The 16748-nt window shown below is 38.0% G+C and overlaps 1 protein-coding gene across 7 annotated transcripts; it reads right to left on the reverse strand.

Moving 5' to 3' along the window:
• Positions 1-7404: 7404 nt before the first annotated feature.
• Positions 7405-16064, reverse strand: LOC145232460 (uncharacterized). Of its 7 annotated transcripts, none has more exons than XR_013860879.1 (6): positions 15148-16064; positions 14747-15034; positions 13394-14504; positions 12853-13330; positions 8167-8217; positions 7405-7911 (listed from the first exon to the last, which is right to left on the reverse strand). XR_013860879.1 is itself a non-coding variant. In XM_080097088.1 (6 exons), exons 4-6 carry the CDS (start codon positions 13057-13059, stop codon positions 7837-7839), a joined length of 333 nt encoding a protein of 110 aa, XP_079953214.1. In that variant the 5' UTR covers positions 13060-14504; positions 14747-14843; positions 14966-15034; positions 15148-16064; the 3' UTR covers positions 7405-7836. The 7 variants fall into 7 exon arrangements, 5 of the variants coding, with proteins under 5 accessions (XP_079953214.1, XP_079953215.1, XP_079953218.1 ...); XM_080097088.1 differs by having other exon boundaries at positions 12853-14504; positions 14747-14843; positions 14966-15034; XM_080097089.1 differs by having other exon boundaries at positions 12853-13093; positions 13163-14504.
• Between the last annotated feature and the right edge of the window lie 684 nt (positions 16065-16748).

Consider the following 16748-nt stretch of genomic DNA (forward strand, 5'->3'; position numbering starts at 1 on the left):
CGCTTAGTGAAAACCTCGAATCTATCCCCATGTAGACGTCTCTGAAATGATAATTCATCATTTGGCCCAACTATCGAAAAAAATTGACCACTACTTTCCAGAGGATCCACGTCCTGGAAACCTATGGATTTTGAATCCCTTTGCTGTTAATTCTGCATCGGAGGATGTTGCCCTGCCGGTAGAACTTGAAAATAAACTCATTGAACTTTCCGAAAACAGTGCTTTGAAGTTTCAATATGAACAAGTAAATCTTCCTTCTTTTTGGATGATGACAATCAAGGAATATACCCTTCCTTGTCAGAGCGTGCAATTAAATAACTTTTGCCATTCGCCACAACATATCTTTGTGAGTCAGGGTTTTCAACTTTATCTATTACGAAATCGAAGACACGAAACAGTCTTAACACTGACACACTAAATCAGGGCTACTCAAATGGCGGACCGCGGTCCGAATCCGAGATTGTACAACCTTCTGGGTGTCAAAACTGGACCGCGTGCTCTTAACAGAGACAAGATTGTACAACAAGCACTGAATGCACTTTTTGTGATCGGTCTTTTGTATTTCAGCCAATTTTTTGGTTTAGACATGTATGAGCTCGCCTGCAGTTCACGCGTTTCACAAACAATGTGCCTTTATTACCTCACCTCCATTGGCAGTTTCCATGACAGAGTTGCGTGATAATAGTACAGTTGTGTGCGAGAATCTACTTAGGGCAGTAAGTATATTTGCTAGTTCAGTAGCTTGTGTGACACAGGTTGGAGAGATTGACTACCTACCTAATACATTTAATAAATTTACAGAACTGACTTGATTAAAAAAGTGTTAACCCAACTCTTTACAGTAGATATATGACTTGTTCCAATTTCCAGATTAAAAAAAGAAAGGTTGATGACGAAAATCGTTCGTTCAACGAAGAAAGGATAGAATGCGTTTATGCTTCCTACAGCCCGCTCTAAACCAGTTTGCCTAATTTACAGTCAAGCCATTGCATTAGTGAAAAGCAGTAATCTGAAACGCCATTATGAAGACAAACATAGGGGTTTTGAAAAAGTGTGTCAGCAAGTGACCGAAGAACTTTAAGCGCAATATGAGAGGTCAGTCATGCTTTTTGCCAATTCCATGACAGTTCAAGAGAGGGCAACTGAATGCTCACTGAGAATAGCTTGGATTTTGGAGAAACGCAAAAAGCCGTTTATTGATGCAGAAGTTGTATAAACGTGTTCTACAGCTATAAGGAGAACAGAACTATTGGCAGATGATCTGCAGTTGCAACTTGAAGGAAAAAAGCACCATGTATTGCATTAGCTATTGATGAGTCAACAGACAGTACCGACAATGCTTAACTTATGGTATTTAGGAGATATTATGACCTAAGTAAGAAGGAATTTATCCAAGACTTGTTGGGTGTGACTACCCTTGAAGGAAGAACACAGGGAGATCTATGAAGCTTTGAAAAGCTTATTATTATCAAGAAATATCGAAATCAAGTCGATAATTTCATTGACTACAGACGGGGCTCCTTCCATGCTTGGTCGAGAAAGAGGACGTGTGGGACGATTAAAGAAAGATAACCCCGATATGATGACTTACCATTGTATTATCCACCAATCAGTAGGCTACTGTGTGCCAGACTGGGAGATGAGTATGGTGAAGTCGTGTTGACTGTTATGAAGCTAGTAAACTTTTTACGATCAACGTCTGCATTACATAATTTCTGGCTGACATAACATCACACCTCAATGATCTTAATATCAAACTGCAAGGAGAAAATCAAACAATATTTGATTTGATCTCAGCCGTTCGAGCGTTCCAGAAAAAAATGGAAATTTTCCACGCTGATATTCAGAGTCAACTTCTCCATTTTCCAAGACTTTTGGAGCAACGTAAAAATAAAACAGATACTAGATATATTCAATTTATAGAAAAGCTACTCAACAACTTTAAGCAACGATTTGATGTTTTTTCTCTAGGAAAACAATTGCTGCTGTTCATTCACAACCCCTTTCTAGTAACAGATATTACAGAATTTTTTATCGAAGCTAAAGACATGTACAAATCGGTAGATGCTGCGAAAATCCATCTGGATCTAGTTCAATTCCAAGAAAATGTGGCAATGAATGAGACACTCCGTGACGGCAAGCCAGATATATTTTGGTCAAAAGAAAGATGCGCCACTGATTTTCCTAATCTTCACAGGTTAGCCCTGCAAATTCTCACGATGTTTGGGTCAACTTACTGCTGCGAATCTGCTTTTTCAACGATGAACTTCATAAAATATACGTACCGCTCCTGTATGACCAATCAACACCTCCACCACTGTATGAGACAGGCTATTACTTCATCTGAACCAAGATTTCGGAAACTAGCAAAATCTAACAAATGTCATTTCTCGCATTGAACTACCGTCACAATTTCTTATTTCTTTTCGAAAATAAAATTCAGTTATATTAATAGTTTTATTTTCACGGTTGTATATGTAAGATATTTCAGTGGACCTTTGCAAATACTACATTTGTCTAACTCAGCGGTTCCCAACCGGGGCCTATGGACCCCCAGGGGGGCCACGAGGGGTTCTCAGGGGGGCCACGAAGGTCTCGCTGAATCGGAAGAACCTATCAACCAACCGGTGCGAACTTTACCAGTGTCAAGCAATTAAAACAACCATTGGGAGCATTGTAACTTTAACTAAGGCATTGTCCATTGTGACGTAGCCCCTTTCTCTTTTCTATTGTACTAGTAATGAGTTTTGCAATTCATTTTTGAAATCGTTTTCATCACTAGTACAGTCCGTTTGTTCAAGCAACCACTTCGTATTTAATCTCTACTTCGACATTAAAGCCAGCGTGGGTGCTGATACTTGGTATAATTCGAATTGCCAGCGGGAAATATAACTACCGTTGTATATGCCGGATCATACTTAAACGATTCGGGAACTAAGATCGACTTGCAATTTATTAAATTTAATCCAAGTCGTTTCAAGTTGGTGGTGTCCGTGTTCGAATTGACTATTCAGCAACCTTGCTCACACAGGGATCGCCAGCCGCGGCGGCTCTTTGATCCTTCTGATGCGTGTTAGTCTTTAAAATTACCAAATGTTTTGATTACATTTTTTTGTGACGATTATGCCGAACACAAAGTTGAAAATGAAAAATGCATTGCAATAACATGAGTGTACCCGCTTTTATCAGCTGCAGTTAACCACGTCTGTATACCATGAAAGTCTAAAAGAGGCAAACTGGCGGCGCGCAGGTTAACGCACAAAGTTACTGTTTCGGTTTGCAGTGTGTGTGTGCGCGCAACAATACCCGTTTGTTAATAGTTGTTTAACAAAACGTGTAAAACAAAAACAAAACATCATTAATGCTACTTGGGGGGATTCATTTGCTTTACTGCAGACAATACTGATTTACTAAGTGTGTCTAATATGCAAGAAACTAGCTAACAACGAAAAGTCGAAAGTCGTGAGAGAAAAATGTTTTTGCAGTGGTATTTCATTTCAAGTTTTACAACGGGTGACACTAAATCGCTGAATGGGCGGGATGGGCGGGACGAGATGGAGATGGGCGGGACGAGCGGGGCATCGTAAAAACCGCTGAATATCGTGTTAAATTGCTGACGGTTGTAGCTATTAAGGTTGGGATAAGGTTTTATAATAGAAAATTTTTGCGCGATATTGCGGGACGGCAATGCTGGCACTTGTAAGCTTGCCATGGCGGGATATTCAGCGCGGGAGAATGCGGGAGGGCGGAAATTTGCCTTATTCTGGCACTTGTACGCAAGCGATGTCCCGCCTTCTTCCGCGATATTTAGCGCTGATATGCGGACAATCGAAGGGCGGAAATTTGCCGATTGTATGTAATGATGCTGGCAATTGTAAGTATGCAATGGCGGGGAACTTTCCGCCCATGCATTTGTGCTGAACATCAGGTATTTGTTGACATGCGGGACATAGCGGACATGGAGGGGAGGACCAATTGTACATTAATTCTCTTTACGTGATTTGTTTAAATGTTTGATCCACTTTCGGTGGACAGTGTGTTTGCGTGATAATCAACACATTGCCGAAATATTGCCACTATGTGTGCCGTTCGGCCACGGTCCTAAACGTTTTGGTGGCATAGCCAAAAGTTTTACGATTTACTCGTTAAGATACACTCAACTAAATGAAGTTTTTTCATTGTATAGATAAAACGCCAGTTACGAGTTTAAAAAATGTGTATTCATTTGCATAGTTTTGTCATTACCACCGGTAGTTTTGGCAGTCCTTTTAATTCGTGTTAATTTGTACCACTAGTGGTGCGCGTAGCACAGGCTGAGAACCGCTGGTCAATAAGCGCCAAGTTTTAGGAAAACGTGACAATCGCAAAAAATAATGTCACCTTGAGTGACGTCAGTAATGCGTGCGCGTGCAACCGCAAGATCCAAAACTCGAAGCCCAACAAACTTTCAGTAGAATGCAACGTTTTGCAAAAAACGTAAAAAAATCATTGGTTATTGGTACCTTCAAAAAAATGTTTGTTTAAAAAGTTGTTGCTGCTTTATATTCCCTAAGATAACCATTTATTACAAAACATTCGCACTGGACACAATAATGGCAAAACATTCACTTGCAAACAATTGGGTGTTTGACGTCACAAACAAGGCCCTCACCAAAACGGGTTGTAGTTTTTTGGAACGTTTTTATTTTAATCTTTTATAATTTTTTTTGGATTAGAAAATCGCTTCAAACGAACCAAAATATCCAAGGTGGCCGCCACCATGCTTTACAAACCAAACGTGCGTTGCCACCGCTAGTCAACGCCTATAAACACTGGCAGTGGCGTAGGCAGCCGACAACTTTGAAAGCGGCCAAGAAATGTGTTCTTCAAAACCGTTTTTTTTGCTTGGGTGTGTATTACGCGTGACTTTCCAAACTGGGGTTCGACGGAACCGCCAAGTGCTTTATTTACGGCTTACAACTTAATATTATCAGTCAATTTTTGCCACTTATATATTCCTTTGGTTAAAATTTATTCATAAAGAGATAAAAAGACCAAACCACACCGAACTTTAAAAATTTGGGTGGGGCCATGGCCCCTTTGGCCCCTCCCTGGCTACGCCAGTGAACACTGGTCTGTACAAACTAAACAAAACATATTTAAGTGCGACGCAATTGTGTCAGAATATGACAAATTGCTATTAGATGTGTTTCTTAACGCGATAAAAAAACGACTAAGTCAACCATGATGGGTTTTGTATTTTGGAGTTAATGACTTTCCTTGGGATATTTAGGGTATGTTTGTTTTTTCTTTCAACCTGGAGAACAAGTGATGATACAGGCAAGTAGTAGGCTAGAGTGATCAATAAAATACAACAATGGCTCTTCCTGAAGCCGTCGCTACATTGTACAATATTTTTGCAGGAATTTTCCATCACTTTGATGCAAGAACGGATCAAAAAAATTCCTTAGTGGGGCGCTCCTGACCTAAAATCGAAAAATCTGCCTCACCGTCCGTGAAAGGACTTTCCTGCGGTATCCACTGATCAGAAGTTGTTGTACGTAACACACCAGGTATTAACTCGTTTACAATGTGCTTGCAGCCATGACTGTTACGCAAATAAGCCATTGTTTCGTTTCAGCAGATTCTGGTGGCGGGAAAAACAACGTGTATTAGTTCTTTTTTCAACATAAAGGTTTGCATGCACTGGATATGACATGTGATTTGAAAAAAAGTCTGGCCTGTGAGTTTTTCGTACAACGACCTACAGCGAAATGCTTGATGCGTGTGAAGGTTATATGCCTGAATAAAAGTAACATATTGTTTGTGCAACAGTTTGTTTAGACTCTTTCGAGTTAAACAGAAAAAAATAGAAAAATTAAAACAAAAATTAATAAAAACTGAAAACCATGCATTACCTTGGCACCAGGTGCAAACACTTTAAAAAAAATCAGAATTAGAAACATCGGAGCCAGCGGTTACACCTCCACCAGGCAATGCGATTCTTTTCCGTGCAAAATCAAGACAAGTTTCAATGGATTTTAGAATGGATCAATATCGATTCATATACCAAGGAAGGTAAGTCATCCAATAAAAGAATGTACCGATAAGTGGCGCAACGAGCACAAACGCAAGCCGCGTTGTGATCCAAACTTCCAAGTGATTCTGCTCCAAATCTGAATTCGTTTAGTAAAAAAAAACTTGAAATTTGGACACGAGCTTGATAAACCTATTTTATTGGAAGCCTGAACCTAAGCTATTAGACCAGGGCTTCACAAAACTACAGCGTGCGAACACATTTTTGGGTTTGCCAAACCGTGTTGATAACTGTGTAGCATTCAAAAATTATATACAGCCTAGTTTCATAGGATTACAACGCCCAGGATTGATATAAAATCAGTTTGTTACGTCACAGACAAGACTACAAGTGTCAATTGTGCGCAAACAATTGCTTTATTTTGTTACTAGTGACGTAATATACAAGTATGCTCGTAAGATGATGCGATCACAGTCGCATTAACAGATTTTAAATGGGATTGTAAAAAGACCACTTCTCAACGCACCTAAAAAAACGCCTAGCGGGATAAGTTTGGAAAGACGGCGATAGGGCATAAAAATTGTGTGGCCCGCGCGAATCATTTTTAAACTTATCCGGCCCTCAGTAAACGTTTGGTGACGGCTGTATTAGACAAACTCTACGGTGATTGCCAACCTTTCTGTTGTCGCGTACCACATTATGGTGCGGCTTATAATCGGGGACGGCTTAGGCTACAATCAAGGGCGGCTAACATTTTATTTTTTCACCGAAATTGTTTCTACACTCCAACACTACAAATTATTTGGGGTTTAAAATACGCATGCATGTACAGATTATAGGTCGATATACGTTATGTTGGGTGCAGTTATCAACGTAACTAACATATATGAGCAAATAGAACAGAAAGATGTATTAAGAAACAATAGTAAAATTTCAGTGCGCGGCTTACAATCAAGGACGGCTTACATTATTTTTTAACACCTCAACATGCGGCTTACAATCGAGTAAATACGGTACGCATCATCACCACGTACCAGTACCACTGATGCCCAGAAAGAAGTATTTTTAAAAAGACAGCCGTTACATTCTGAATTTTAAAAATGTAGTACAACGACGATCTCGGCACACCAAATGGGCGAGTGGGCGTAAAGAGCTGATTTCTTTATTTGCGGCGAAGGCATAAAAACTATGTGGACCGCGCGAATCATTATTAAACGTATCTGGCCCGCAGTGAAAAAAGTTTAGTGACACCTGTGTTGGTGGTACGCGTACCACCGGTTGGGTACCACTGTACTAACAGCTATGGGCGCAAGTACACTTTTAAATGGTGTTGGGAACTTAGCCGACCACCTATTGGGGGTCGCCATTTTCGGTAAAACAATGCGAAATGAGTATTTAACGGTTATATTTAACGAATAATGCACGAAAACAGAAAGCAACAAACGTAAAATAAATGAAAAACAAAAACAAGTTGAAATATTTACAAGTTTAAAACACTATTTACAAACAAATTTTTACTATGTGCAGTAAAAACATACAAAGTTCGAAGATTTGGCATGTACACAATCTTCAAAGGCTGTGATAAAACAATGATCCGACCTGAGCGGTTTAGATAACAACACTCAAAGCTTAGTTTGGCAAACTTCCCCAATCAAGTGCTTAAAATTTTGAAAACTGATAGATGCTCTCTGAATTAAACTCCAAATAGTGTGTGGGGTTGAACTAAAATCAAAATATTAAGATACATTCATATGATTTACTGAGGGAAACGCATGACAAAACCTTTAGGGCGAGTCACAAATGGCAAACTATAAGGTGCATCACAGCGCAGATTCAAAACCCTCCTGCAGTTTGATATGGCTCAATGGCTGTATCTTCAGCTTTCTATTACCCTGCTAACATGCAATACCAAAATGTTGTAGAGTTAGGAAAGCTTTCCACGCTGTATGGTTTTGCTCTTACCCAAAAAAGTTGCAATATGCATATGGGAGCTACAAAGGGGTGAATAAAAAAATATAACATTTACCATGTGAAAAACATTACTTCTTTTTGTTAAGGCTTTGGTTGTATTCACAGAAATGTACGCGATGGGGTTCATAAGCGATATTATCACATCAAAGACCCCAAGGGCCATGGAAAAAAATGCTTACCTGGATTTCAAAGGGATGTGTATTCTTGCATCCATGAAGAAAAAGACCAATCTAAAATACCAGTATATTTGATTCATTATCATGGTGACTCAACTATTCATGTGGACACCTGTCATGGCAACTCAAAGAAATTCTCAAAAATATATTGCAGAACAACAAAGGAGAATCAATCAATCAATCAATCAATACTTTATTTGTCACGCTTGGCATTAAAACATTTGCATAAACAAAATAGTAACACATAAACAAAATAGTAATACATAAACATAAACAAAAGTAATATGCGCGCGACCGGGCCAGTGAGAGCCAAACATTGGCCATCGAGTCACTTGACCCGTTTCTGTTTATTTAAGAATTGAAGGAAAAGGGGACGAGAGAAATAAAGGGACTATGTGATGCTAATGTTGGCATTGAAAGAAAAATATATGAAGTAATAAGGCCAAAAACACAAAATGCAATAAACAACAAAGGGAGTACCAGAAAAGGAACATCGCAATGCAACAAAAGAAACCAGTACTGTCAAACAGCGTGAAAGAAATTGCACGAATCGTTGTGGAGTCTGACGATGTGAGTAATTTAAGCTCGAGGGCAAATGCGTTTAATTGCTGAATTTGGAATTTGGGGTGTGATCAATTAGTGGAAAAACAATGCGAGGCATGTTTATGTTTAGCACGTGGGCGAAGCTGCATGTCATTACCAATTCAGTTTACCAAACGTTCAAGGTGGGACATATCTGGCTTCAATAAAGCGTTTGACTTTTTTTTTGAAAGTGAACAAGCTGACATGATGTTTTATGGCGTTTGGCAGAGTGTCCCACATTTTGGAACTGGCGTATGATATGGTATTTTGCGCTCTTTTGGTGGAAACGCGATGCAGAAAGTAATGACCTCTGGACGCCAATCTGGTGTTATGCTGATGTATGCGTTGTATGGGTGTTAAAAATTCGTGAAACGTCTCAGGTAATTGCATGTTTTTGTAAAGAAATACAAATTTTACTACCTCTGTAAAATGAATGTCTTTTAATTTTATAATGTGTGTTTTTTTATACAGAGGTGTTGGTGAGGTGCGATATTGACTGTGAGTAATAATTTTTAAAATTCGGTTCTGAAGAGCTATTAGTGGTTGCAGGTTGGTTTGGTTGGCAAATCCCCAAGCAATTAATCCATGTAAAAGGTATGGATGCACTAATGAGTAGTAAACCGCTCGAAGGGTTGGGAGTTGCATAAAATGTCGAAGTTTTGCAAGAATGCCTGCGCTGCAACTTATCTTTTTCCGGATGAGCTGGATGTGAGGTTTGAACTTTAACTTATTGTCAAATATCACTCCAAGGTATTTGATTGTTTGCACCTCTTGTATACATTTTTGTCCATACGTTATTTGGAAATTGAAAGGAAATTTGTGTCTGTTGTTTTGAAATATCATAAACTTTGTTTTTTTGTAATTTAATGACAGTTTGTTGGCACGCATCCAGTTGTCCACCTTGCCGAATTCATTGTTTACATTTTTTTGAAGCACAGAAATATTTCTGTCTGACATGCAAAGAAACGTGTCATCTGCAAATAATCTTGTACTAAATTTTGATGCTGTTGGAAGGTCATTGATGTATACCAGGAAGAGCAGAGGACCTAAAATAGAGCCTTGCGGAACTCCACATGTTGTAACTTGACAGTTGGAGTTGTGATTAGGATGAATGTGAGTGAACTGTTTTCGTTCAGTGAGGTAACTTTTAAAAAAATCGAGTATATGGCCTCTGAAACCGTAACAAGTTAATTTTTGTAGCAGTATGGAATGATCAACAGTGTCGAATGCCTTTGCTAGATCTAAAAAAATTCCACAGGTGATGTTACCATTATCACAATTGAAAATGAGTTTATCATGAATTTCCGCTATGGTCAAATTTGTGGAGTGTTTTGGTCTGAAGCCATTTTGGAATTTGGTGATGAGTTTAAATGTTTGCAGATAACTGGACATCCTTTCGTGAATTAATCTTTCAAATACTTTTGACACTGTTGGTAGAAGTGATATAGGTCTATAGTTGGTCATTTCTTGGGAATCCCCCCCTTTGAAACACGGAATGACTTTAGCCAGTTTTAGACATTTTGGATAGATACCCGAATTAACACATTCATTAAATATGGTACATAACAGAGGAGATACATATGGTGCTGCAAGTTTAAGTAATTTCACAGGGATGTCATATGGACCTGGAGCCTTCCTTTCGTTTAGTGCTAATATAGCATTGTAAACCTCATTGACTTCCATAGAAACAAATGAAAACGAATTTGAAGTGGGGTGGGGAAGAAATGATGTGGGGGATTGTGGGGTGGACGGAATTTTCCCTGCCATATTGCTGCCAATTGTTGAAAAGTAAGTGTTGAATTCATCAGCAATTAGTTTAGGATCTGTTATATGTTGCGAGTTTTTTACAACTGTGATTATTTTGTTGGGTTCAGTTTTTTTGTGGGATGTGATATTTTGTATTATCTTCCAAGTTTTCCTTGGATTGTTTTTATTTATTGTAAAAATGTTTGTATAGTAAAGTTGTTTTGATTTTTTTATGACATTTTTTAGCATTTTTACATATGTTTTATAAGTTGTTTTAATGCCAGTGTTGTTTGTGTGAAGTGTTTTTTTGTACATTTTGTTTTTGGTGTTAATGGATTTTAAGATCGCCTTTGTGATCCACGGATTGTGTTTACGACAACTTTGTTTTGACAAAGTTGTGTATGGTGCATGTTTGTTTGTGATCCCTTGTAAAAGTGCTATAATTTGGTCTAATGTTTCTTCAACAGATGAAAATGGAATAATGTTCTCAGGAATTTGCTGAATATCTCTGCAATAGCTCTCCAAGTTAAAGTGTTTGTAGGTTCTACACTTCCTTAGTGTGGTAGATACTTTATGTGGGATGTGTTTAACGATCACAAATATCGGAAGATGGTCAGATATGTCATACTGTAATAAACCAGGTATGTGCTCTGTGTCATTGTTTGTGTATATATGATCAATTGTAGATCTTGTATTGGAAGGAGCTATGTGGGAATATGTATCAATCAAGGTTGTTACATTTAAGCATGCTATCATTTCTTTGTATTTATTGCATGGTGTTGTATCAGCATTAAGATCAATGTTAAAATCACCAAGAATGTAGAACGCAGATTTTTTTTTGTTGAGGGCAAACAGACAATTCTCAAAGTTTTCATGAAATTCTGAGATGTTGTAACTGGGATGTCTGTAAATTACTCCTATTGTTGCACATCGTTTGTCTTGTAACTGCAGATTTATCCATATGTTTTCACATTTTTCCATTTTAATGAAGTATGTGTTGATAATTGTGAATGAGAGTGAATCCTTTATATACAGGCCAACCCCACCAGCATGTGTTACCGAATTGTGTTGGATAAAATTATAGCCAGATATGTCAACATTTGAGGAGGTTTTTTCATTAAGTTTGGTTTCTGATATTGCAATGACATCTGGCCTTAAATTACAGGTATTGATAAACTGTACCAGGATATCATGGTTTTTAGACAAGCTTCTCACATTGAAGTGAATTAGCACAATATCATTATCAGTCACAGTCGAAAGTAAAGAATTATATTCCGTCACATCATAGTATGTTGCCTTGTTGTTAATCATTTTTAACTCCAGTGCTTATTTGAGAAATGATACCAAAAAAAGTATGTACAACAAAATGAAATTCAAAAAAAATATAATAATAATACATATATAAATACACTATCATACATACGTTAGGTGGTGGCATTCCTTTGGACCTATGCTTCATTCAATGGAATGTTTTGAAGAACCATATCATCTGCATTCCGAATTGCAATTGTTGGACTGTTGTCATCTTTTTTTAAGAGAATTACTCCATTGTTTGTCCAGATGTATTGTAACTTTTCAGATTTTTTGTGTTGAAGACAGCAGTTGAACAACTTCCGGTTCATTTTTGTTAAGCTTTCATTGATAAAAATTTTAGTGTTATTGTCTTGCCGTACCTGCCTAAGTTTTCCTCTGTTGCTGTATATTTGATCTCTTATTTTTCTTGTTGTGAACTTGGCAATGATGGTTGGTGGATCTTTGCGGCGGTCGTTTCCAACTGCCCCAATCCGATGTGACACACTTATGTCAGCTTTTGTGACTTTTACACCAACTTGTTTGCACACTGCCATTACAATATCATCAGTACTTTCTTCTTTGTTGTAATTAATTCCTTTAAATTCCAGACAGTCCCTTCTTCCGTATTGTTCCAGTGCATTTAGTTCATTTTTGCTTTCATTTAGTAGTTTTTTCATTGTTTCAATATCTTTCTTCAGTGCAGCATGTTCTGTTTTTACTTTTTTAATTTCCTCCTCATTTGTTGTTACCTTTTTTAGAATACAGTCATATTTTTCAGACAGAAATTGCTGACTTTTTTTAATGATTTGAATCTCTTCCATCATTTCGTTCATTTTTTCGCTGTTTTCCTTTGTTTGGTTTAATACAGCATCAAGTTTGCTTATCCAGGTGGACTGTGCTTGCTGTCCAGTCTTTTTTGGAGTTGTTTTAGACATGACAATTATTTTATTTTTTATAGTTGCCAACCTTATTCAAATCACCTTATTCTTATTCCCTTATTCAAATAGAATCCTACAAAATATTAGGGATAATGTTAAACTCATACCACCCAAAAAAGCTTTTACCAACCTTGTCACAAAAAACAGGGAAAAACCAGATCAAAGTAGATTCCCTGTAGATAGGCCTCGAAACACAAAGCAGGTCGAAAATGTAGCTGCTGCTGTGAAAGAAGAGCAAAAAATCTCCAAAGATGAAATTTTCAATGTAATGGAGTATGCAATTCAGTGTGGTTCTTTTGTAAAATCTTTCAGCATTTTTCCTGACATAACTGTTCATGTAGCAGATGACGAAATCTTACAATTGGCAAAATCTGTGATAAAGGTAAGCAGGACAAAACACAGTTTGAAGCAAGTGTTTTCATATGACACAACATTCTCACTTGTTTTTTTTTATGTGTCCATCCTTGTCGGCAGAAACATCTTTCTTGAAGGTGACCCAATTTTTCCTGTGGCTTTTTTGGTGCATGAACGAAAGTTTTCCACCAATCACAGGGATTTCATGTTAAACATATTTCCTCAAATTGGTCTTGACCTTTGTCATGAAGTTCCTATCGTTACAGATAGAGAGAAGGGTATAATTTTGCCATTGCAGAAGTATTTTGCAAATTTACCCAATGTTTACTGCTCCAACCACATACTCCGAGATGTTGATCTCTGGCTGAAAAATCATGGAGCAACAGCAGCTGATTATAAAGTACTTAAAGATGACATAAATCTTCTTATTTCTTGTGATGACAAATGGAAATTTCAACAAAATGTTTTGACAATGTCCAAATCATGGTCTAAGGAATTTGTTAAATACTTTAAGCAAAATCTTCAAAATGACATTCTGGAGCACGCCTGCAACATGGTAACCAAAAAATTTGCTGCTTTTGAGGGTTGTGTTGTGACCAACAACATTGCAGAGAGCATGAACAATGTTCTCAAAACCTGTGCAGGTAGAAAACAACTTCCTTTGGATACTTTTTTGATGCTGCTTAAACAAACACAGGACATGTACAACTATGAATTTTCTATTGCTTTGACTGGCTTGGGTGATCACACATTGAAAGATTTCCAGCATCTGCATGTTGACAAAAAAAATATTATCTTGCCAAAAATTAAATCCATAGATCAGATTTTGAAAAGTGTTTTTTCAGATGGTTTAACTAAAAAGTCCGGCATTGAAAAAAAAGAAAACTATAGGTCGACCCAAAATGCTCTGGCAAATCAGTGTATTGAAAACAACATGATTGGCTATTGTCCAACCACTGGGTCGTTTACTGTTCGCAGTTTGTTTGACAAATCAAAAGTTCATGTAATTCAGTATTTTCCTAAGCCACCAAAGTGCTCTTGCCCAAGTACTGGTAAATGTTACCATATTTTAGCAGTCCAAAAAAGCCTCAATGACTCCTCATCAGATGATGCTGCTAAGTATCATCTCACTCAGATGATCACCAAATCAAAAGGAAAAGAAAAAAAATCCGGCAAGAAAAAGCCTCGTCCAAAAGACTTTGATTATGATGTTGTACCAGCACCAGACGCTTCTGACCAATCAATCAGGACAAAGAAACCAAGAGTTGAGCAGTTCCTTTCCTCCACTCCACTAAACGAACAAAATGATTCTTTTAGGGTTGATGTTTCAAATATTGAGGTTGAGGAAAATGTTTCCACTAGTGCAAAATATCCCTGGCTTTCCATTGAAGCTCAAAATGACAACCAAGATTTGTCTTTCATCCATCACTGCATTAATGATAACCATTGGTTAAATGATTACACTATAGAGGAGGCAATCAAGCAGTTTATGTCCCAGGATGACCACCTCCTGTGTGAAAGTTTTGTTTACCAAAGTTTCACAGCAGAAAACAGTGATGTTGTAGCATCATATGGCTGTATAAATCATGACAGAATTTTTTTCCTGATAAACCCAGGACAACACTGGTTATTGGTTGTTGCAGATTTGTGCAAAAAACGTATGTACATACTTGATTCTCTTAGAAGCCATTCCTCTGGTAGCTATGTAACTATTGTGTCCAATTGTTTACAAATTCTTAATATCTTCCATGCCGTTTCAGCTGTGCCCTTAGACCCAAAACAATGGAAGGTTAATGATTGTACGGATGTGCCACAACAAGCAAACAGTTTTGACTGTGGTGTACATGTCATTATTAACACATACTGCATTGTGAACAAACAAATTTTACCACAACGTTTATCGTCAGTCCCATGTAGAACCTGGATCAAATCAATACTGAGCAACAAAGTTACAAAACCTATCAAAACAAAAAACAAAGAAAAATTGGACAAGGCAAAGGCAGCAGGAAATAAATGCAAAAATGAAACAAAGAACCTGCTGCAAAATATCAGCATTGCAAACAAAAGTTACCGTGAGTTAATTCAAATGTCCAACAGCAATAATGATTGGTCCATGTGCCAGGCACACAAATGTCCAGGAAAAAAATCTAATGATGAACAAATTAACTGTATTTCTTGCAGAAAATGGTTTCATGTTACCTGCTTGGAGAACAAAGAAAAGCTGGACAAAACATACTTTTGTTGCTTGGACCATATGTAGTAATGTCCTCCAATACGTTGATGTAAATATAAGTTTTTGAAAGAAAGCATGACTTTGTGCCAAGATTTAGAATTTTTGTAACTATCAATTAGCAATTTTCAAAATTCCGAAACAGTGCTTCGGTCTTCCAGCTAACCAACGTTTAAAAAGTTTTGCTAAAAACCCCATGAAATTCCTCTGTTGCACAACAGCATTGGTTTTCTGTTAAACGAACAGTATTTTTAGATAGTCACATGCACATACAATAGAGGTAATATATCTTCGTTTAACACGCAAGCGCTATTAGGACGATAACAAGATATTTAACTACACATCAAATTAGGTACCAACTTTTTAGAAATCCAGGTTAAATTCAATGCGATTCGAAAAGACAAGGACTGTTTTATCATTTTTTTAAACTGCTTTTACCACTCACTTTTATATAGCTGCAAACAATAAAAAGTTGCCATTTAAATATTTCCAAAACGCATTTAGTTCAACCACAAACTGCGATTACTGAAAAGGCTGCTCACAACACAGAAAAATGTAAAACATGGTCTGCACAAGATCAGCGCTAAATATCGCGGAAGAAGGCGGGACATCGCTTGCGTACAAGTGCCAGAATAAGGCAAATTTCCGCCCTCCCGCGCTGAATATCCCGCCATGGCAAGCTTACAAGTGCCAGCATTGCCGTCCCGCAATATCCCGCAAAAATTTTCTATTATAAAACCTTATCCCAACCTTAATAGCTACAACCGTCAGCAATTTAACACGATATTCAGCGGTTTTTACGATGCCCCGCTCTCCCGCCCATCTCCCGCTCGTCCCGCCCATCTCCATCTCATCCCGCCCGTCCCGCCCATTCAGCGTTTTAGTGTCACCCTTTACAACGGCTTTGTGACTCCCAGCGCTTTTTTACCACTTGAAATTAGTCACAATGTCTCTAAGCGTGGTAAAGGTTGGCGACCCCTGCCTTAGCACAACTGCTGCATGTTAATCATTTAAATTTGTGCCTTTATTCTGTTTGAGAAATCAATACTTAACCTGATAGATATTTTTTAATCTAAATTTTAAAATGTCAAAAATTCGACAATGGAATGACAACTACGTTTCACTGGGCTTTACAAAAGTTAAACGGAATGGTGTTGATTGCGCGCAATGTCTGCACTGCTCGATCGTGATGTCAAATGCGTCACTACGTCCCTCCAAGCTTAAAATCCACCGCGACAAGAAACATCAGGGAAAGTCGACTGACGACATTGGAGCACTGTCTGTAAAAAGAGCGCGGTACGACCAGGAAGCGTCCATAGTTCACTTTGGATTCGTTCCAGAAGAAAATCCTGCTCTTCTATGCAGTTATGAAGTGGCATATAGAATCGCCAAGTGCAAGAAGCCACACTCTATTGCTGAGGATCTTATCAAGCCCTGCGCGG

The sequence above is a fragment of the Phallusia mammillata genome, chromosome 6 (assembly GCF_965637545.1).
Source record: "Phallusia mammillata chromosome 6, kaPhaMamm4.hap1.1, whole genome shotgun sequence".
Classification (NCBI taxonomy): domain Eukaryota; kingdom Metazoa; phylum Chordata; class Ascidiacea; order Phlebobranchia; family Ascidiidae; genus Phallusia; species Phallusia mammillata.